At 42.0% G+C, this 21,405-nt stretch overlaps 1 protein-coding gene across 5 annotated transcripts; it reads right to left on the bottom strand.

The window, feature by feature from the left end:
- Window positions 1-333: 333 nt before the first annotated feature.
- Window positions 334-11,819, bottom strand: OSGIN1 (oxidative stress induced growth inhibitor 1). 5 transcript variants are annotated; one of them, XM_085071791.1, is made up of 7 exons: window positions 11,683-11,819; window positions 11,286-11,417; window positions 6,902-7,007; window positions 4,315-4,451; window positions 3,808-3,999; window positions 3,388-3,479; window positions 334-2,711 (listed from the first exon to the last, which is right to left on the bottom strand). In XM_085071791.1, exons 2-7 carry the CDS (start codon window positions 11,289-11,291, stop codon window positions 1,718-1,720), a joined length of 1,527 nt encoding a protein of 508 aa, XP_084927917.1. In that variant the 5' UTR covers window positions 11,292-11,417; window positions 11,683-11,819; the 3' UTR covers window positions 334-1,717. The 5 variants fall into 5 exon arrangements, with proteins under 5 accessions (XP_084927917.1, XP_084927918.1, XP_084927919.1 ...); XM_085071792.1 differs by lacking the exon at window positions 11,683-11,819 and having other exon boundaries at window positions 11,286-11,420; XM_085071793.1 differs by lacking the exon at window positions 11,683-11,819 and having other exon boundaries at window positions 6,902-7,004; window positions 11,286-11,399.
- Between the last annotated feature and the right edge of the window lie 9,586 nt (window positions 11,820-21,405).

The raw sequence follows: 21,405 nt of genomic DNA on the forward strand, positions 1-21,405 counted from the left end.
GGCTGTAATTTGGGATTTTTTTGCAGATAGGAGGAGACAGTAGGTGAATAGGAAAGAGATGTAAGATCTCCCAGGCAAGAACAAGCTTGGCAAATAGCCTGGTTTGGCATTGTGTCAGCCTCACAAGAGACAGACATGGCCAAAGCATTTTACAAGGGTTCCTCATCCTACTGGAGTGACAAAAATACACAGACAGAAAATTCATAGTAGGGTCCTCCTAGGAAACAGAGGGACGAAGGATTTAGCAGGTACAAACCATGCCCTGGTAATCACCAGGAAGGCGAATCAGGAATCTTCTCTGGGTTGGAGATTCAGAATTAAATAAACACAAAGTAAGTCTGAAATCACTTTATTGGAAAGTTTCATACAAGAATAGTCAGTCAGAAAAATTATTCAAATGTGATACAGTAACACCACAGGCAAGCTCCTCCCACATCTCAACTTGAGGCCAATTAATTTACAAAGAGCCACTGTCTCATCACACTCAGTTTTTCAGAGACTTGTGACGTCAGTGAGTTTCAGTGCAGCACAGGGAGCAGTCTGTCTTTACATCAAATAAAATTAGCTATGACTGCAATTTTTCCTGTGAGAGGTATGAAAGGCCTTGTAGATCTGTTGAGAATGCTTGTTTGCAACATAAGGCATCATTCCCATCCACCCCAGCTCATTCAGAACACTGACTGACAGACTGTAACAAAATATTCTGCCAATAAAAATATTTTAGGAGATCAGTATAAAAAAGTTTATGAATATATATATATAGCATAAAGCTACCAAAAAGTGACTGTGCCATTGCCCCTCTTATACAAAATAATATTTTGTTTTAAAAAACATAGTACATTAGAAATTCACCCAGTATATAATATATTGCACCTTTTCAAAGTACTCTGTGCAGCAGAAGCCCCATACAGCACCTGGGCAGTTCCAAGACAGAACAGTAGCTCCCCTTTAGTTCTGCTTGTCTCTACAGCAGGCAAGAGTTTGGCTATCACAGATTTAGGATTTAGAAAGTAGGAAGCTGCAAGATGGCAAACCAAGTGTCTGCAAATCAGTACCTTTCCTTCTCAGGAAGGACAAAAACCCACCACAGGAATCTCTTGATTAAAAAAAAAATTTAAAAAATCATATATTACTTGGTGGTGGTGTCAGTGAGACAATGGAGTTTTGAACGTTTGTATGTCAGTTGTTACTTGCAGAGTACCCTAGAGGTACCTGCAGCATCTGTCAGTGATTTCTGGTCTAACAAGAACATACAGCCAAACCACAGGAGCAAATAAAACCAGGTCAGCTTACTTTGTTTCATGACAAAACACTGTCAAGACACCGACACAGTATTGTTAGCCTGCTATCTGAAAATAATTAGCATTGATTCCTCAACCCAATTTTCAGTCACCTGGAGGGTTTTAGATAGAAGAGCAATTCCTATCTTTCCCCTTTTCCAGGCACAAGATTCAGTCCCAATAACCGTGCCTAGCCATACAGAAAAGGAGTTGAATTCCCAGGAATTGAAGATACTGCTGTGTGTGAAACCCACCCTGTATTTGGCCACCTTGTCTTCCCAAATAACTCAGCAAGACCTTACTAACTCTCTGTATAACCTTGGAGAATACCAGGAATGGGCTTTAGATTTGAGGAAGTACAAATCAGATGACTTGCTGCTCCATGGAAAGAGCACTAACCCATCCAGATTTAGGTAGTACAGGGATGGGGCTTTTTGTTAGGGGGGATTTTTGTTGGCTTTCTTTAACAGAGAGCTGGCAACAGCCAGAGCCCCTCCCTGCACAAAGCGAACAAAGTTATCTCCTGCTAGAGGTCCCAGAGCATAGAGCCCTTTCTCCTGAGTGCATTCATAGGTGAATGGATCAACATCTATGGGATTCCTCTTTGGATTGACTGCCTGCTCACTGTCCATTGCCAAGTCCATGCCATCATTTGGCAGAAAGGAGAGGTTGGGGTTTGAGCCTGTTAGAACAAGAGCCATGGAAATTTTATAAGCTTTCTGACAGCCATTCTTGTCTTGAAAGATGCATTTCTTGTCCTTGCCAAACGAGAGCACATGGTGTTCAGGAAGGCTGATGTAACGCTCATAGGGCCCAGCACAGGCAGCTGTCTGTTCTTTCATCATCTGATGGACTTTGTGGTATTCAGGGTACATCATTTTGGGGAGCTGGTTAAAAATAAGGCCCGGATCGCTGACTCGTCTCCGAAAAACATGGATTACTGGAATATTGCAATGGTGAGCAAAGAGAATCGCATCAGCAGCTGTCAGACCAGCACCTACAATCAAGACTGGATCTGACATGATGCCAACACTGTTGTTCTTCACTGCTTCTTCTAGGGCAGACAGCTGATGGTGGACATAGGAGAGGTTTTCTCCCTTGACCCCGAGCCAGGTAGGATTGTCATATGTTCCTGTAGCCAAGACCACGTTCTCTGCATAGATGGAGAAAGGCTCTTTATCACCTTCCATAGTTTTGAAAAATCCATCCACCTGAAAGACCTCTGCACTTTGCTCATTGGAGCTCCAGAATGAGTTACCATCCTCCTGCAGATCTTTCTGGGCATGGTGGGAGATGCTCTCTGCGCTCACTTTCCTCACAGAGGTCACAACAGTGCCACATCTGAAATTCTTCTGCAGTCCTTTTTTCATCACATAGTGTTGGTAATATTGAGCAATGTCCTCTGCTGTGGCTCTATTGTTTTTGAGGCCTCTGTAATATAGTGCAAACAAAGGTCAAGCAGCAGTTAAGTAAGAGACTGGAATTTGTCCCCTCTTCCACTGAATGTATCCTAGAGCCATCTATCCTGGCACTGCCAGAGAAGACTGATATAGTTTCCCCCACTTCAGCAAAGTTATTCCTGACATTTAGAGCTAACAGTCAGGTCCAGAAGGTGTTGGACAGAGGTAGCTTTCTTTAGCATTAATCCCATCCCCAAGAACATGGTTGTGTATTTAAGCATTCCTCTAATATGTGGCTTCCATTCCATTTTTAACTCCTGGGCTTCTTAAGATTAATTGTTACACATATCAAGAGAAGAAACACCTCAGAGATTGCACAGTGGCCAAACTGATTATACTTATCCTTAGGGACAGCAGCAGACATAGAAGCCAGGTGACCATACCTTTTTTTTTTTTTTCAAGCTTTACTCAGAACTCATGGCCACTGATTCATCTTCCCAGTGGGTGTGGAAAAGGACACATTCCAAGCAGCACTACAACTTTTTATTGTCCTTCATTGTAGAATGGACTGGTTTGGGGTGTGGGAGGGTGTCCTTTCTCTCACTAACATCATCTATAACAGAGGGGTAGCTACACTCAAGGAGTCTATTCCAGGTTCTCTAAGAATCTTCAGATGTTTGCAAATGATGACACCATGGATATCTTACCTTCTCTTTTGCTTTAACCATTCTTTGAAAGGGAGATCTGGGAGTCCCATCCATTCCCCTTTGCTCAGGGTAACCATAGAGCCCTCTATAGACTGGGAAAAGAAGCAGAGCAAAGTTACTTTAATTTTTTAATGTAAAAAGTGAAAGACAACTTTTTCATGTTTCAGTATGGCAAAAAGCATGAAATCGCTAATTTCCTCTGATCTGCTGTCATGGATGAAACCATCCATGTTCTGCAAAAAGAACAAGAGATGGGAAATATAAAGGCCTCTCATGCTTGTTTTCCTTTTAAGTTGCACTTGTCTATAAATATAAAATCTAACATGCCTGACTGACACTTTAGAGGAGCTTTTCTCTCTCCAGTCAACACATTTGGCTGTTATCCAGCATGCAGACCCCAGCTGGCTCCAATTCACTTACGTGCCAGGCACCTCCAGGAGCATTTCTGCCAAGGACCAGGTGGGGGATGGCTCTGTCAGGCTCCTGCCACCAGGTGAGCACAGATTCTGCTGTCCCACCGAAGTCTGTGTCTGGACGCTGAAGAGTATCAAAGAGAAGAGCCACAGGGCTGTGGGATCGTCCCTCCAAGCCTTCAGACAGATACTCCAGATCCTAGAGAGAGGCAGACCAGATGCTCAGAGTGCATGTAGTGCCCAGAAGCAGACTGCTTGTTACTCCAGGATCTCTAAGCAGTGGGTTTGCTGTGCTGGGAAGCTCATTTACTGGCACACAGACCTGTTCTTGCCTGAGGGCTACCTCGAGGATCTTAGCACCAATGCTGGCATTTCATACAAGGGACATCTGGATTACAAAGCAAAATTTGCTTAAGGCTCATTCTGTCTGTGTACTTCAAAAATCCAAACAAGGTTATCACTTATGGTACACCCCTAGGATGCTTTACTGGAATGTCATACTGTTTATACAAACCTGGTCCAAAATAGAGACTTCTGGTGCCTCTTCCAGTTTCCTCTGAAGAATAGGATGAGGATGAACAGAGTATCTTTTGAAGTAAGGGATATAACCTGACAGCAAATATGAGAGACAGATGCCTGAAGGTCCATTCCCTGAAAAGACAATGGAAAAGAATTTATACTCCTGCAGATAGAGCAGTCCCTTGAGAAGTGTTTCTATCAAGACCAATTTGAAAGATATGATACTGCTGTGGATACAGGGGATTTCCTATTTTAGGTTGACCACCAACCTATTGGATTGAGTTGGGGAAGTAATTTTACGCTTCTCCTCCTCAGCTGTACCTATCTGCATTGCAAGGTCCTCAGAACATGCTGAAAAGACACTGGGTTAAATAGGTCAGAGGTTAACCTCACCTGAAGCTTGAAGTCGCTAGCATGGTGATGAATGGAGCTATGTCTCTAAACTTATAGGTTTAAAAACTGATCATGTACTGACCAGGGGCCTCAGCTCTCCTCAAAGCACATTTCACACCAGTGCAGAGTAGCTCACTGTGCACGGGATACAAGATCCAGAAGAGAGAGCAACTCGAAGTGAAGGGAAACTGGCTCTTCTCAGCAAGAAATCCCATCTTTCAGGGGATATTTGGCAATAGCAGCTTTGACTTATGGGTCTTGAGGACACTTTCAAATGGGAACCAGCCCTACCATGACACTGCAGTGTGTTAAGGGAAAAGTCTCTCAGCCATGCCAAGACAAGCCCTCAGAATATAGCACTTTGAACAGGTTCCTGGATGGCTGAACTCCTTCTGCTGACCACCCAACAGCCAGTGGAAAAACCAGCTATATGTGACTCCCCAGCCTAGTGAGAACAGCCTGTGGAAAGTTTACCCATGGCTGTTCTCCAGCAGGTTTAATGTTTTACAGTGTCTGTATAACGGAGTGTCAGCCTGCCTGGCTGCTGTGTGACTAACAACCATGACACAGTGCAGTGACAAATAGGGGAGGAGCACCCCAGTGACAGCAGCCTGTTGACACAGTGCCAGTGCTGCAAGGGCAACTAGAGCAAAGGCTGATCCTTGAGGATCCTAGAAAGAGGGAGGTCAGGGCCCTAAAGCCAGCAGTGAACTATGTGAAGGGCAGTACATGTCACAGCTGGGGACAAAGTCTGCTGTGCTGAGCATGGACCAGCAGCTGCAAGTCAGTGTTTGGAATATTCCATTTGCAGGAAAGTTAGCCAAAACCAACAGCAACAGACACCAAAACCAAACAAAACTGCAGCTATAGTAAAACATAACAAATTTCAGGTTACTATTTTGCTTTAGGAAGTACAAGGAGGTACCTAAGCCAAACTTCACCACCTGAGTGCACAACACAGCAACTACACACAGAGGATTTACCCTGAACCACGTCTAAGTTCGATACGGATGGTCACAAGAACATCTGGGGCTCAAGTTATTTTTCAAAGCAACTGCTTCTATGAGGCTGCCAGCACAGCTGAGGGAGCACACAGCCTTCCTGGAGCAGGGCCTGGGGAAGTAGCTGGAGCTTTCATGCAGTGTTCAGCTGCAGTGAAACAGCTGGGCTGCTTCAGTCCAACAGCCTCCTCAGAGCACACATCTTCCCACAGGTCCTTCTGAGGCTTTAGTCACATCTCTGCCCTGGATGTGCACTAGGGAGGTACCAAAATACCTTTCTTTCCACCTAGAGACTTGAACAACTGAGCAGCACAAAGTCACTCTCAGACAAGAGGGTGCTGGTAGTAGTATCCTTGTCAAACTCGCTGTTAGCAGGGATTAGGGATGATTTATGCAGTGCTCTAACTTTGGAGCAGCTCTCTCGGGTGCTTTGAATTGGATGCCAGATAAGGAGGGAACCCAGCTCTGCAAGGCATGGAACATGAGCTCAGATGAGCAGGGTCCAAACCTGCACTCCAGCACAGCTCAGCCTGTCAGAGGGGAAGGCACTGACACGATTACTCATACTGTGCTCCAAGAATCACCTCACATTGCAAAGCTCCCTCTTGCAAAGGAGACAAGACAGTTACTATATAACCTGGTTTCTTAAACTGGTAGAAAGCACACATCTTTTTATTCGTTCATTACATCTGTACAAAATCAGTGTAGCTGACTCATGTTTTAAAAGAAATCTGTGAAAAATTTCAGGAAACCTGAACAGCATCTGGAGGACTTTCGAAACAGGCATAATGGTGAAAAAACTCACTCAAACCTACCTTCAATTCAAGAACTACAGATAAACACAGCAAGTTGATTAACTATCTGTACTGAAAAGGTTTCAAATCTTTCTAAATATCCAACAGAGAAAAAGCAGGCTCTGATGAACTGATGCTAAAAAGGTTACCAGTTTGACCATTAAAGATAGATATGTGTTTTAGTTTGTCAAACATCTTGTTCCCCACTTCCTACAGCTCTTAGTGGTCATTCTTTTAGTATTACTGGAAGTTTGGCTGTCTGGGAAAGGATGCAGAAAGACTGGTCAGGCATTTCTAGTTTCAGTGATAACACGTGAAACAGAAGTTACAGAGTGCAAGCCCAAAGCAACAACAGCACGAGCGAACACAGTAATGCTGGCAGGAGAAGGCTTACCTATGATCACAACAGGCAGTGTCTTGAGCCCACTCTTATTTGAGGGCCTGGTCAATAATGGATACATCTTCCCATCTGGAAGCATTTGTGCTCTGGAGTCTACCTGCTGAAACAAGTACGTTTGGAATTATTTATATTTTTTAACCAAAAAAAAAACCCAAAACCAAAAAACACTAACAAATGAAAAAGAAAAATCCCACAAGACTTTCCCCACAGTCTACAACCTCAGGCTAATCTAAAATATCACCCTTGCATTGCAGACTGTCACATTACACTTGCACACTCAGGACAGAGCTCCTTATCTTTTTCTCCTCCTGACCCCAAAATCAAAGGATGATTCTCTGATTACGAACCACAAAAGGGTGAGAGAACAGCTATCTTTCTTTTTCAGACATGAATTCCAGTTCCTCCAGGACAGATGGCAATTTTAGTAACCCTCTGACAACATTAAATGAAGTGTTGCAGCTTGTTAATAAAAACTTCATTTCTGACCATACTGGGTAGAAAATTGCATAATTTTCACAAACACTTTTTAAAATAACTTATGCATTTACTGATAAGTAAAGTAAACCTGGCTCAAGACTTCTGCCCAGAGGCTGTGAATCTCCTGGCTGCATTTTCAAATAGGTACCATTCCATCACTACAGAATTTTTTGAGAAGTGCTAGTTTAGTTCTGGAAGCTTCTTTCTTGATTTTCCAGAAAATTGAGAGTTTTAGGTCTGAACAAGCAAATAACAAGTCTTTGAACAAAATATACACCATCATTATCTTGGAGACTAATGTGTCACTAGAGTGGAATCTACAAAACTACTCTAACCATTATGCAGATATTCAATGAACAGTGAATGTTTTTGCCACTCCTGCAGGAATCCTACCATATCAAATAATGACTTCTTTAGTTTTCCATGGAATTCAACTCTACTGTCACTAACCTAGAGAAGTTATTTTTACCACAATAAACATGAGATTTCTGAAATTCAGCATAATCTTTCAAGTCATTCTACAGAAAATACTCTCTTTTATAAAAAAAACTTATTCTCATTTTGGAAACTAAGCAAAAATCCACTGAATGGCACAGCTTTGTTCAGCAGGGCATGCTCTCCACACCCCTTCCAAGTGCAGAAAGGTCTTTGGCAAGCACACTGCACACTTCCATAAGGCCTGGCACATCACTGCCTCTGACACAGGTATTGCAGCAAATGTCTTCCTAGCAGTGTAATGCCTCTCTTTAAGCCTGACATTTACGTCACAGCAGCTCCAGCAATGAGTAGGACCTTGGTGACTGACTGGGCAGCTGGGAAACCATCAGTGAGTTTGCAATTTGCAAATTCCAGCCTAAAGCAGGAGTGTTGTAAGTGCATTTGCTTGCAAGGGTGTGACAATTCTCATATGCACCAATGGACAGTCATGGCTGGGCTCGACAGTTCTATTCCAAGAGGATTGGGTTCATCACTTAAGGCTTACAGGATGAATCAAAACTAGCAGCTTTGTCCACATTTTTGGATCACAGTTTAGTAACACTAACTAGCTGCCTGTTACCATTTAACTTAAGCATTAGTCTAAGACTCTCATGCATTTTGCCTGACAGGGCATGAACCACTTAAAAGTCATAATAGCTGTGCTTTCTAATTTAACTCATTTGAAGCATCTAGCTTTGAAGAGAGTTGGATATCAAGGAAACTTATGTTCCCAATTTAATTGAGACTCAAAGGTAGCTGCATTCACTACAGATGAACTCTCCTTAAGGCATGTTTATCCCAGCCCTGGAAGCTGTGTGAGCACAGCCCAACCACCCAAAGATCTCCCCAGCCTTTTGGGTAGGTTCTGCCACATTAACCAAAACCTGCACCACCTTCAGCAGACTGTGGTGTAAGTTTACCCTGAAATAATTCCTTCCCCCAAAGCTCCAGAGTTGTAACTGGTGGAATTCAGCACCAGCATATGGGACTACAGGACACACCAAAGGAACAGGACATTGGTGTGACCAGTCAGGTATTCCCCCCAAACCAGTGAACTGCATTATCCAGCTGCAGGTCAGCAGAAGTTTCTTCTCCATGGTAACAAATAACCCCCTCTCCATGACTGCATTACACAAGAAGAAAAGTTCTTATTAATTTTTCCTAACACAGAGTACACATCCTATTTCTGTGAAACTACTGGGAGTCTAGAAGAGGAAAGTAAGATCTCTGGAAGCAATCTTCCAGGTTTCTGCTCCACAGCTCCCTGCAGCAACATGCATGGAAAAAACATATGCACTCTGTAGACACTGGTAACCCAGCAACATCCGTGGGATTTTTGCTGGAAGCAAGGATTGCTGAACCAACCCAACAGAGCTCATGGCAGCAGTTCCAGGGCAGCACAGAGCCAGCACATAAATACTGAGCCTGCAAGGCTGTCTGTAAGGCGTGAGCACAAAGTCGTGCCGCCGTATGCCAGCATTTTTCTGGAGGAGCCTGAAGGGGACAGAAAAGGCACAAGGCAGGAGAAGACAGCCTGGCAGTCCTGTTTACTTTAGAGGAAGGTTGCCTTGGCTCTTGGCCATTGCAGTGTGCCACCCTTCTCCACCCTGATAAAGCAGGAGCCAGCAGCCGCAAGCTCGCTGATAACTCCCTCCTTCTTTCCCGCTCCTCCCCCTCCATTCTGTACCTTTTGATACATGAAAGAGGAATATTTTCTGGAATTAAACCAAACTTTAATAGCTAGAGGAGCACAATTGTTAGTCTGATGAAATTACTGGATCTGTGTACATTAGTGACAATTTTAACCATGGATTTATTCAATACCTGGGCTCACAAAAACCCTAATGACATTTTAGTGCTACACACTTTGTTTCCTGAAGGTTTGACACTGACAATTTTATCAACACAAGATTAATCATCCTAGCATCTGTCTACAAATCGGAGAAGTCCCTTTCACATCATATAGCTGCCATCTCTATAACTCATAATTATTAATTCTTCTTTTTAAGTAGAAAGTGAATCAGGTGCTGAACCTGTTTGACTTCTGGGGTAAAACTGAGCTCAGAGCATCTCAGGCATTTTAGTTTCAGGCCAAACATTCACTTTTTCTGCCATTAGAAGTTAAGTTGGATTATTTTAATTACTTTTTCTTTTCTTTTTATGTCTTAGACTCCTATACCTTGATCACCTGGACAGCTAATACAGTGTAGCAGAGGAAAGCCTGTTCTTGCAGAGGCTGTTGGAGAGCAACAGGACATTGAAGTTCATTTCAAATATACACTGAACTAGTTAGCACCAGGAAAAAGGGTGAGACAGCAAGAAACTCAAGACTGTTCTTGCCACCCTCCTTTTACATAGTGTGGGCTGCTGGGCACTCACACTTAGTCAGCTTAGTGACAGAGTTTGGCTGCTGCTTTGGGCTTCCTGCTTTAAATGGATGTCCCTTTCTTTCTCTTCATTTGGGAGAATGCAGCAAGTTTCACAACTCTTCTTCTTGCTGCTTCCAAAGCATTCCAGTGTCTGTGTGATGTTACATAATTGCTTCTGGCTGAAAAGCACCCAGCTCGTTCTGGGCCAAGCTCTGCATACCTTCCTGACACAGCCTCATGTCTAGAGGGACTATAACTCACAAAGTCAGTCAGTGTGGCTCTTACTAGTTCCAGGCTGCAAGACTGAAATAGGCTTTAAGTGAGCGAATGGAAAAGCAAAGATACATTTAGCAAGAGAAGGACACTCTGTGATCTTTAGAGAAATAAAAAGCGAGATCACATCAGCCTTATAACAGCCTTATAACAGCCTTATAACAGCCATGAGATTTTGCTAAAGTAAGAACCACCAAGTGTGACCTGAACAGCACATGGGGAGAGTTCAAGAGAGCAATGCAGTCAGGGTATAAATACTGGGGGAGATTAAAAGAGCTACCACAACACTCGCTCAGTTTTAAAAAACAATTCTAACACAAATGCAACAATAGTTTTCTTCAGCCTTGTGTCTGCATCAACACATTTTTTTCACTGGGTTATATTTACTTGATTAGCACTTTTTTAAAAAAGCAGAGGTCTTGACAGCTTTTACATGTCAGGCCAGTTACCCCCCAAACACAATTAAAATATGTGGAAAAAAATCATTTTGTGGTATGCAATAACACCTTTCTAAAAACACTCCTGTGACACTCAGAAACTGATGTTAGGGTACACCAGACAGAGCTCTCTGGGCTTACTTGGAGCCTCCTTACCTTTAGCAGCAGGTCTGATGAGAGGTGGGATCTTTATGAAAGTGATTGTACAGTCAGGAGAGCCAACCAAACTACAAGCCTGGAATCCTCTCTCTGCTCTCAGACAGCTGTTTAAATATAGTGCAACCAGCAGCAAGAGAGGAGAGGAGGAGCCAAAAGGACTGGAGGAGGAGCAAGGAAAATACTTACAAGCATGAGTCAGCAGGAATATTTCCCTTCCCAGCTTCTGAATGAATGATGTAGTGAATTTCCTTAGTAATGTTCAGCTGACTTGTGACTACAGCAAAAGCAGAGTTACAGGAGACATGCATGGCAAAAGTCCTGCATTGAACAAATATTTCCATTTTTAATCCTCAGGGCATCACAGATACATAGTGAGTCTGAAAATATTGATTTCGGTTTACATTTCTTTTTCTTCAGTGAGATACAGTGTTATAAGCCTTTTGCACAGTAGCAGTAAAATGAGTCAAACTGCCTCCTATAAAACTTAAAACCTACCAGGGGTTTCATCCAAGGTATCTTACTCAATCCAGGGAATTATCGATCTGGTGTGCTAAATTTAAAACGCCCTTCACAAATGAAATACCTTTATGCCAAAGGGTTCAGTTCAAGTAGTAAATGCAGCACATGTTTATCTCTGAGGCCATCTGTTTGCAAACCACAATTTCCAGGAAATCAGGACTGCTGATACGCAGTTAAGATGCATACTTTCTTTCATGTGATCTAAAAGATAAAAGCAGTTCATGAGAAGGATTTCTCTACTCTCCCAACCCACATCAGAGCCGAAGATTTCATACAGTACTCTATTTTAATTCCACCAGAATGAGTTGTTTTAATAAATGTGAAGCCATTGTTTCACTCAAAGTTGAGCTACCCTTCGAAATATGTGACTCAGTAAATACTGTCAGACTGAAGAGAGGGAGAAGGGGAATAAGGACTCTTTCAAGTTTCCTGGGCCTTTATCCAAGGTAGCATTTGCACAGAGCTCTTAAATAACTCATACTGATTTTTTGACAGCAAAGGCTTTTATATGCATTATTCAGATATTTATTGGCATGTAACCAATGTGCCCATGTCAGCCAAGAAAAAACTAAATTTTCAGAGAAAATAAGTGATTTGTTTGCTTAGGTGATCTAAGACTGCACTGTTACTAGGCTTTTCAAATCTTTCTTCAGTGTATTGCAGCATTGCGTGTCAAACATTGTAGAACAAAGATGTTCAAGTCCATACTTGCTGATGCCATAGATACAAGACAAACCCATACATGATGCTTTGGCAGGCTGTGTAATAAGGAAGGTAAGGACTACTTCCTGTGCAAATCTGCAGAAATAAAGTTGCCATCTATGTACAAAAATAGGAGATCCTGCTCATTTCCTACAAGAATATATAAAACAAGAGTCTGTATTACCTTTGCGAATGAAGCCAGGATGTCTTTCCAAAAGCACAAGCTCTGTCATGTTTTGTGCACAGTACAATTGTTTACAGCAAAATGTTCATGTACAATAACCCACTGTCCTTTATTTGCTTGTACAGTAAGATCATTGAACACAGCAATTTGGGGGCTTCTTTTTTATTGCTATCCCAACAAACACATCCCATGGAATAGATATATATCAAAGTAACTGTTTCTCCTTGTGTACCTTGACCACAAACAAATAACTCAGCCCAGCACTTTACATAAACTTTCCAGAAGAAGAAGGAATTGAGCAATCTGCACTTGGCCTTGCAGCCAGCCCTTGACCTACAAACACATACAATTCACTCATGTTTTTTTTCCTGAAATGACAAAGCCATTTTTTGTGCACAGATTGAAGAACAAAGCCATAGCACTGTTCTGGGGGACATTTTGCACCTGAACCAACTCCTATTTCCTTAGAAAGAAATTTCCTTGTTACTTATTGACTTTTCACCTCAGGTTATGTAAGTTCTACCCATCATGAAACCTGTCAGATAAGCCTCTGCTGCTGACAGCTCATGGCAGAGCCCTTCCTACAGCACCTCTCCAGCATCCACCCTTCCCTCTAGCCAGCCTTAAGGTGTACCACACTCTGTGCTAAATTATCCTGGCATACTACATTGTTTCACTGATTAGAACTTCATGTTCTGTTGGTTTTTCATAAAGAAAGGAACACTCCCAGTGTGATCCTCCATGGGCCACAGCAGTGCTTTGATGCTTTGGTGTTTCTCTCAGTTACAATAAAACAGAAATCTAAAATTCTGCATGTTTTCTGCCTAAGAGAATATTAAGTGTTCCATTCATACACACACACAGAATGCAGATCATTTAATCTAAGAATACAAAATCAAATGTTGGAAAATCTGATCAAGTGTTTTGGTTCTAGATGGTCTCTGTGCAGTACCTAAAACCCAGCTTCACTTTGTTTCTGCCCAAAGCACCTCCACCTTTATCCCTCAGGAAAGCTTACTTTAACTTTAAACTGTACATTAGCTTGCGTACCAAAACTAGGACCCACATATGTAACGATAATAAATGGTTTGATATCAATACTGTAACAGTTTACCTGGTTTCTTTTTGCTTCAACTAAGAAAATCCACATTTGTAACCAACACCACAACCCAGACCACATCACATTCCCTGTAAATGCCATGGTACCCCCAGTCAGAAGCAGCAAGTTGTGGCCATACCACCTCTGAGAGCAGTTGGATGTCTGAAATATGTGACTTGCTCTGCTAAGGACAGAGGTAAAAAGGCCTGGAAATCCCAGACAATTGCTAGGTCTGACAGAAAAAGCAGCTTAGGCAACTCTGCAAGTATGAGATTCAGTTCTGCTCTCAGTTAAGCTTGTGACTTCCTACATGTGTTTGTGCGTTCACATGGCTTTCCTCTAAAGAGTGTGCTTTCACATGGCTTTCCTCTAAAAAGAGATTTGGCCCAGACCATGTGTCCTAACTTTCCCATGTCCCTGCCAAAGCCATATCTATCCTGTGTTCATACCTCTTTTTGCACTGTTTAGGCAGCTGTGTCCAAGGGAAGAGAAGTAAAGGTTCACTGCACCCTTTTGTTGTTCACAGGAACATTGACCTCCCAGTCACATAAATGATTGAAATGGTTTTATCTTCATAACTTGGAAAATTGTTTGAGGAGAGTAAGATGAAAACCTTACAATTTGCTAGAACTATTTTTAAATGGTGATTTTTGCTTTTCCTGCTTTCAACTCATTACCTTAAAATCATTCCCTGTCAGTTCTAAGAGGGTTGTCTTCCTAAAGCAATGAGATGAAGCCAAAGATTTTCACCACCCTTCATTGGCCAGGGGCATCAGACACTTCCACCACTTTATCTCTAAAACAACTGTTAAGAAATAAACTTGGGGAGGTGAGAATCAATCACACTGCCCAGGAGGGCTGTGAAGCTCAACTGTCTACATTCATGTAGTCACAGCCTTGGCTACTCTGCAGTAAGGACTTGTGTGGGCACTGCAGAGCACAGTGCCAATGCCTTACTGAGATGTTCCACACCTCTTCTATACCCAGACTAAGGGAGCAATAATGGAGAGCATTAGCAGTGATCAAGATAGTCCCTATAAGCATCCCTGGAAGAAATGTCCCTAGCAAGTACAATGCTGTGAGGTAGCAGTGGATATTTTGCAAGAATAGTTTACATTTGAAGCATCCATGTAGAGAAGTAGTAGACTGCCAAGTGGCTGTGCAGGCATTTCCTTAGAAAACGGTCCAGCATCACCATTTCCCTCCTCAGATGGCTGGATGACAGCCAAATCTAGGGTGCTTTCTATTTCCCAGCACATGTGCTTCCTTTGGAAAACTAGTAGGATGCAAAGAGATACAGTCCTTAGGCTCCAGGGACTACAGCCATGCTTGTTTCCCAGGACTGGATCTTTGCAGATTCCTTGTTGCCCAAATGCAACATGCAGAGGAAAGCTCAGTTCAGAGCTCTGCCCTCAGACCTCCATCATGAGTTCAGCATTGATGTTTTGGGGAAAAAGTAAACACATGCACTTTCATGTCAAACAAACAGCAGCCATGACCTAGTCGAAGATTAAACATTAAATTGGTGGGGAATTTTCCTCTTATCTTAATGTTAATATATTCCTAAATATTTACATGAGTTCCAGATAGCTGCATCATTTGAAGATGCAGCCTTTAGCTTCTACAATCTTACAGTCAGTGTTTAGTTATGTTCTTTTAGTCTGCATGGGCATTTAGCAACTGATTAATTTAATACACTGCTGTATAATATTGTGGTGTGTGCATGTGCTCCAAAGCACAAAACATCCCACAAAAGTTAATGCTCACTGTTTCTTGAGTGGAATAACTAACAGAGAAGAAAACTTGAAGTAGGAGGTACAATGAACTGTGAGCACTGAGCATCTTCTCTGTACATACTTCCCCTTGAGGCAAAACTGTAGTTTTCAAATACAAGTGAGTAATTCAAAGATGGGAAAGGAGCATGTGATGCTATGAGCTTGTTTAACCCTGTAACAAAAACTTTCATAAACAGGGCTGCAGAAAGCCTTTGGAGTTTCTTGGATTCATTTCTTTGCTACAGGTTAAGCCTTTCTGTAGCTCTTTAACCAAACTTTAAGGTTTTCTTTATCAAGATCAAGAATCACTTAATCAAGATAAAGGATTTTGTAGCACTCCTGAAAGGCTTTGAAACCTGTACAGCTAAGGGCATCCAGCGCTACACAGCCAGCATGTTCAACTTTGTCAAAGAAAAATAAGCTTTTCAGCAGCAGAGCACAATAGTTTTTAGTTGTAAAGGTTTGGAAAAGGACTGGACTAGAGTTGTCCTGCAGCTTCCTACCCTCAGGGTTTATTTTCGTCTTCCCTGAGTCTATCAGAGGTAACAGCTGCTTGGATTCAGGTTACCCATTCTGATATTCCTGACTTGCAATGTTTCCTTTCTGCTATAGCTTTAAGAGTCTCTGGGAAATTCTAAGTGCTTTTTGCACATAAGTCCTTTCCTCTTAAGAGCGCTTTCATGCACACTGAAAAGTCAGTTAAGTGATATTTTCTTAGATCCCAGTTTCCCTTCACAGTAGCTCCATGTGCTGCAACACTGACTGCCAGGAATGAAATTTGAAGTCCACTGGGACTATTCTGCATAAAACTGGGTGAACCAGGATCTTTCACAGAGACAATCTTATCACTTAGTCACAATATAACAGCAATGCATTAAAGTGTAACAAAATGATTTCATAGGTCAAGGTTTCTCACCTGTAATTGACAGCTTTTTCTAGACCCACTTAATGAGGCTGGAACATGAAATGAGCTGTCACTTCCTGTAAAACAGAATGTTCTATTTTGAAATATATACATATATTCAAGGGTCATTTCTATGGTTTAGAAACATAAAAAATACTCACCATGAGGTCTGAAAAGATTTTGCACAGTGGATTTACAGGTAAGAAAGAGGCAGGATTTCTGCACAAGAATAAAGCCATTCAGTAACTAATCCCCAAAGCATTTGGTTTAGAAATACATTGCAATTTGTGTAATTTCACATTTAACTGACAGACACCCATTTTTGGACATGTCAAAGCTTAAAGCTGAGAATAGGTCAGTGAAAAAAGTGTGCAATGCTGCTGTGGCAAGAATTATCTGATAATATGCATACTCAGCTTGTACCAGATTAAAACCCGATTTCCCCAAGATCTTGTTCAAGTTATACTTCTTTTTTTGGAGAAACTTATCTAGAGATGTCTTCCTTGTTTCTCATGTCAGTGATTCTACAAATAACTTAAAATTCCTGTTTCAGGTGTATTTTTGCTTGAATTTAGTTCATGTTTTATTGTTATTGGTGTGCTACGGTTTTGGTTGGTTGGTCAGTTTGGTTTTTTTTTTTCTGGGTGACTTTTTGGTTGTTTTTTTTTTAGTGTGCCTTTTTTTTTGTCTATGAAGCAGCTATTTCTAGACTAGAGATGAGAGACTCTAGATTAGTCTTATGCCCTTGCCAATAATTATTTTATCAAGAGAAATAACTTATTTATAATCCCCTCACATTTTTGGCAGCTGTCAGGCCAGCTGCAGTGCACTCCAGTTTTTATTTTTCCCACAGAGGAGTTGTCCCAAGCAAGATGAAAAAGAGGAGGTGTTTCTGATTCCCTGGCCAATATTTGTCTTGATTGTGAAAATGCTAAGTTTGAATCATCAAGCAAAACTTCTGCCAAAAAGCCTTGGTATTGTCACATGAAGTGACCCTTTACCTCAAGGCTGAAGCCGCAGCAGTGCTGTGACAGTGAGGTTCCTGACTGGCTCTGCTTATCAGCCCATGCGCTCGGCAGGGCAGAACGATGTGGCACCAAGGTGACCAAAGTGTGGCCTATCTTTGGTGTCTGTCCCTGGGAGCTCTGACCACGGCATTATCTAAAGCTTTTTTGGCACTCCTGCCACCCTGCAGGGTAACATTCAGGGCTGTCAGCAATAACTGTAGGTCAGAGCTATTCTGATGTGTCACAGGAAATTTATGACCTTGCTCTGCTGTTGCAGTTCACTGTGCCTGAGCACACACCCGAGTTGTCACACTCGGTAAGTAGAGCTCACTGTATCTGCACTGCCTCTTGGGACATGCACAGGACAGGCCTTCTACAGATGCTCACCTCACATGCTGAGATGGAAAAATCAGCTTTTAATCCAGCAGTCTAAGCACAGATGAACTATAGGTTTATGCATCAACCATCTGGTTTGGCCTCCATCCTTTCCTAGCACTTACTTTGCTTCACTACCAGTTAGCACTGAGCTGATAGCTCCACAGGACAGTTCATCATGACCTTAGATTCAAGTTCAAGCTCGTCCCTACTCTGCTACTGAGCTTTCTTGACTGGACTTGTGCCAGAGCATGAGAAAACACACAGGAATTGTGCAAAAGTGTGAAGTAATAGGACCGTACAGAAGCATTGCAGACTCTTCTTCAAACCAATTCAGTTACCCACATGCCTGATAAAAAGCAAAGTGGCAAGCCTTGGAGACTTTCTGGATACTCCTTGTTCACAAAGAAACCTCAACAAAATAACTGAAGGGCATACATGTGGGGAAAAGCATGTTCTCACCTGGTACCTCAGGAGGGAGGTGGCTTTGGGTAAACACAGCAGAGAAGCTCAAAGGGCTCTTATTGCACTCCATCCGTGGCCTGATCTTGATCTGCTCTTACCCTCTCACCTGAATAAAGCATTCATGAGCAGCTTATGCAAAGTCTCTTCTAGGTTTGCCTCAGGAGTGGCTGTTATTCGCACACATCTGAAAGAGACAAAGGTCAGGAACAACCAGTGAGTGTAATGAACCTTTCACTCACCTGGAATGGACACAATGGATATAAAGCAGCACAAAGGTAATGCCCAGGACTTCTAAAATACTCCCTATGCTTATTGTACTTGGGAAACATAGACAAGACTCTTGGGCCTGGGAGAGCAGAGCTTCTCTGTGTCTGCTACCCACACTGCAGTGCTAACCCCTCTTGCTGCACTGCCATTGTGTACCTGAGTACATCTGACACTCCATTTAGCTCATCAATTCAGCCTGTGAATAAAAATATCAACCATGAGGTCAATTATTACGGTAGTCATTGGTTTCAAGATAGAATGAGACAAAAGTAACTTTAAAAAATAATTTTAGTTGCTCTTATTTATAGAATTATGCAAGCTTGCCATATATCCTTCATCTTTTTCTGTATTTTTACACCTTTTGATGTGTTATTAATATAAACCGTTACAATGGAACACAATTTTAGAAAATGCCTTTATTTTTTTTTTAGTTTCCTGTAAAGCCTTGCTAGAGGACTTTGAGTCCCACTTAGCTTTGCGCTGCTTTCATATTTTGCAAATGACGTGCATTCAGTATAAAGCCTTGATGGCTTTCTCCTTGTTCTGACATTTGGGAAAGTGTAAACAAACTTGCCCAGCTGTCACCACACTGCTGTTAGTCTTGGAACACACTAAAAGCCCCAGTGTCATTGCCGAGCTGCATCCTGAGAGTGCACTCAGATTGCAGCAGTCACCTCAAAAACACAAGTGTAGCATAAAACATCCAATCAAATAACCAAGTGGCACACAAATGAGCATGTAATAGCAGAGATCCTCTTACAAAACAGTAAGAGAATTAAATAATATAGGGAACAGCTCTAATCTTAACAGTGTCAATCTATCCCATCTGACCCACACCTGGGTGTGACTGGGTATCAAATAAACACTTTTAATTATTTAAAGACAGAGACAGTTCAGAGATAAATGTCTGCTTATTAATTGCCATAACAGAGACAAGAAATGAACCTGGATCTCCTGGCCTGTTCCTCAGCCATAGGGCTACTCTAGGATAAAAATTATCTGGATTTCTTGGTGTGCTACAGGCGACCAACCTGTGTCACTCCTTTCTGTGCCTGATTACAAATACTGGGCCTCTCATTATGAAGTCAAAGCTTTCTAATACAATAGAAGAAGTGATTTATGATAGTTGTTTACAATACAGATTCATTTTTAGTTATAGCACATGGTCCCCCAGGAATTAATTCACATTTGCAAGTTCCCAGTGGGTTCATTTTGGGCTGAGACATCTGTCAGTCCCCTCAGCCATGCAGCATCCTGGAACACACCCAAGCTCTGTTCAGGCATGTTCTGCTGTAAATGAGCACCTCTTCTGCTACAGTGGCTAAACCCTTTAGCACTACTAGGCTAGAGTGCCCCTCAGAGCACTGTTATTCTTGACAAAACCCCCAACAACCCCTGTGCCTCCATAGGCACAGTTTGTGACACAGATATTCCTGCATCTTTACAGCTACATTAGTTCTCAGTTTCACGTCTCTCCAAGATGTTGCAATTTCCTACAGAATTGCAGTTTCTACAGAAAATTTCTTTATTTTCCAATATCCAAGCATTTATTTCCTAGTGTGGATTTGAATAGCTAAAACAAGTAAGTCTGTTTCCGCATATTTGTTGGGCTTTGTGTTAAAGCTCTTTGTATGCTGCATTTATTCTGGAGGCATTCCTGTCTCGAAGCTTCTGATCTTATCTTCAACCAGTATGAGAAATTATTTCCATGAACTTTGGAAGGTCAACTTGTTAAACATCTATCCACTCTCCCCTATCCTTTCTAATCATCTAGAAATAATAATTAACTTAATTTTCTGAGATGGGGACAACTACTTTACTACCCAGTTCATGTTATGTGATTCAGATGACTCATGTATTGTAACTGTGCTGCCTCCGAGGGTTTTTCCCTACAAAAATTCCTCACTGAAACTTGCCAATTTTTTTTTTTCTTGTTCTTTATTTCTTCATCCAAGAGGCAACATTCTTTTCTCAAACTTGCAAAAGATGGCTTCATGCCATGGTACAGGTACAAGCTCGCCACAAGTAACATGGCACAAAGCAGAGAACTTGCATTTGGGACTCTGCTGGGAAATGAAACAACTGAGTCAGGCAAAACTCCATGTCAAACATTTTCTGCCTTTTATCAACTCCAATTCTCTACAGATTCTGTCAAATTCTTTGGAAATCAGTTGCCCAACACCACTTTGGGAATAATACTGGCACATTCACTGGTGCAGAGCGGATGTTTCAGCAACTTGCTGAAGGAGTGTTTGGTGCATCGCAGAATGTGCCTGCACAGGAAAGCAGGTTCACCAGGTACAGCTGGCAGAGGGAGGAAAAGAGCCTTAGGGGAAACAAACATATCTCCAGCTGATTAGGTGCAAAAAGTCCTCGGAGGAAACTTGCTGGTTTCAGCAGCAACCAGCTCCCACCAGCAGAGAGAGGTGCCAAACAGCACATCCTATTCCACGGGACACTGCTTGCCACAGAGTTGCTCTAAACTGGGAAATACAGGCCATGGTGTCTTGCATCTGAATGACACCACCCCACATCTCCAGAGATGCCTTCCTGTCTACTGAGGAAATCACCTGCTGGGAGACCAGCAGCTCCCACCTCCCTCTACCTCATACAAAACCTTGCTGCTTTATGTAACCTTACAAACATGAGGCTGTTTCAAAAGTCCAAAACATACAAAAAGCATCTGATGCATTAAAACAAGCCTGAATTTCAACTTCATAGAATTTCATTATAACAATGTAGTATCAGGTATCACAAGGGAATTCATTCCTTTGTGTGATGGATGAAAGGAAGTTTGTTAGCTGAGATACCATAATATAGCTGCCAGAATTGCATACGACCTTAGCCAGTTAGTTCCTTACATTTGTCACAAAAACTAGGATCATTTTCCTCTTGCTTTCATTCACTGTTGAGCAAAGCAGTCAGTCTTCAAGGGATAAAACAATAAACGTTTTCAGCTTGTAAATACAGCTCATACATGTTAATTACCCACTTCAATCTCCTCATCTG

Source organism: Lichenostomus cassidix, chromosome 11 (assembly GCF_008360975.1).
Source record: "Lichenostomus cassidix isolate B80296 chromosome 11, HeHo_3.0, whole genome shotgun sequence".
NCBI lineage: Eukaryota > Metazoa > Chordata > Aves > Passeriformes > Meliphagidae > Lichenostomus > Lichenostomus cassidix.

Coding starts and splice junctions, on each gene's coding strand:
- OSGIN1 (XM_085071791.1), bottom strand. Junction 4,452..6,901: donor ACTGCCTGTTGTGATCATAG/GTAAGCCTTCTC, acceptor TTGTCTTTTCAG/GGAATGGACCTTCAGGCATC. Junction 4,000..4,314: donor AAGTCTCTATTTTGGACCAG/GTTTGTATAAAC, acceptor GCCTCTCTCTAG/GATCTGGAGTATCTGTCTGA.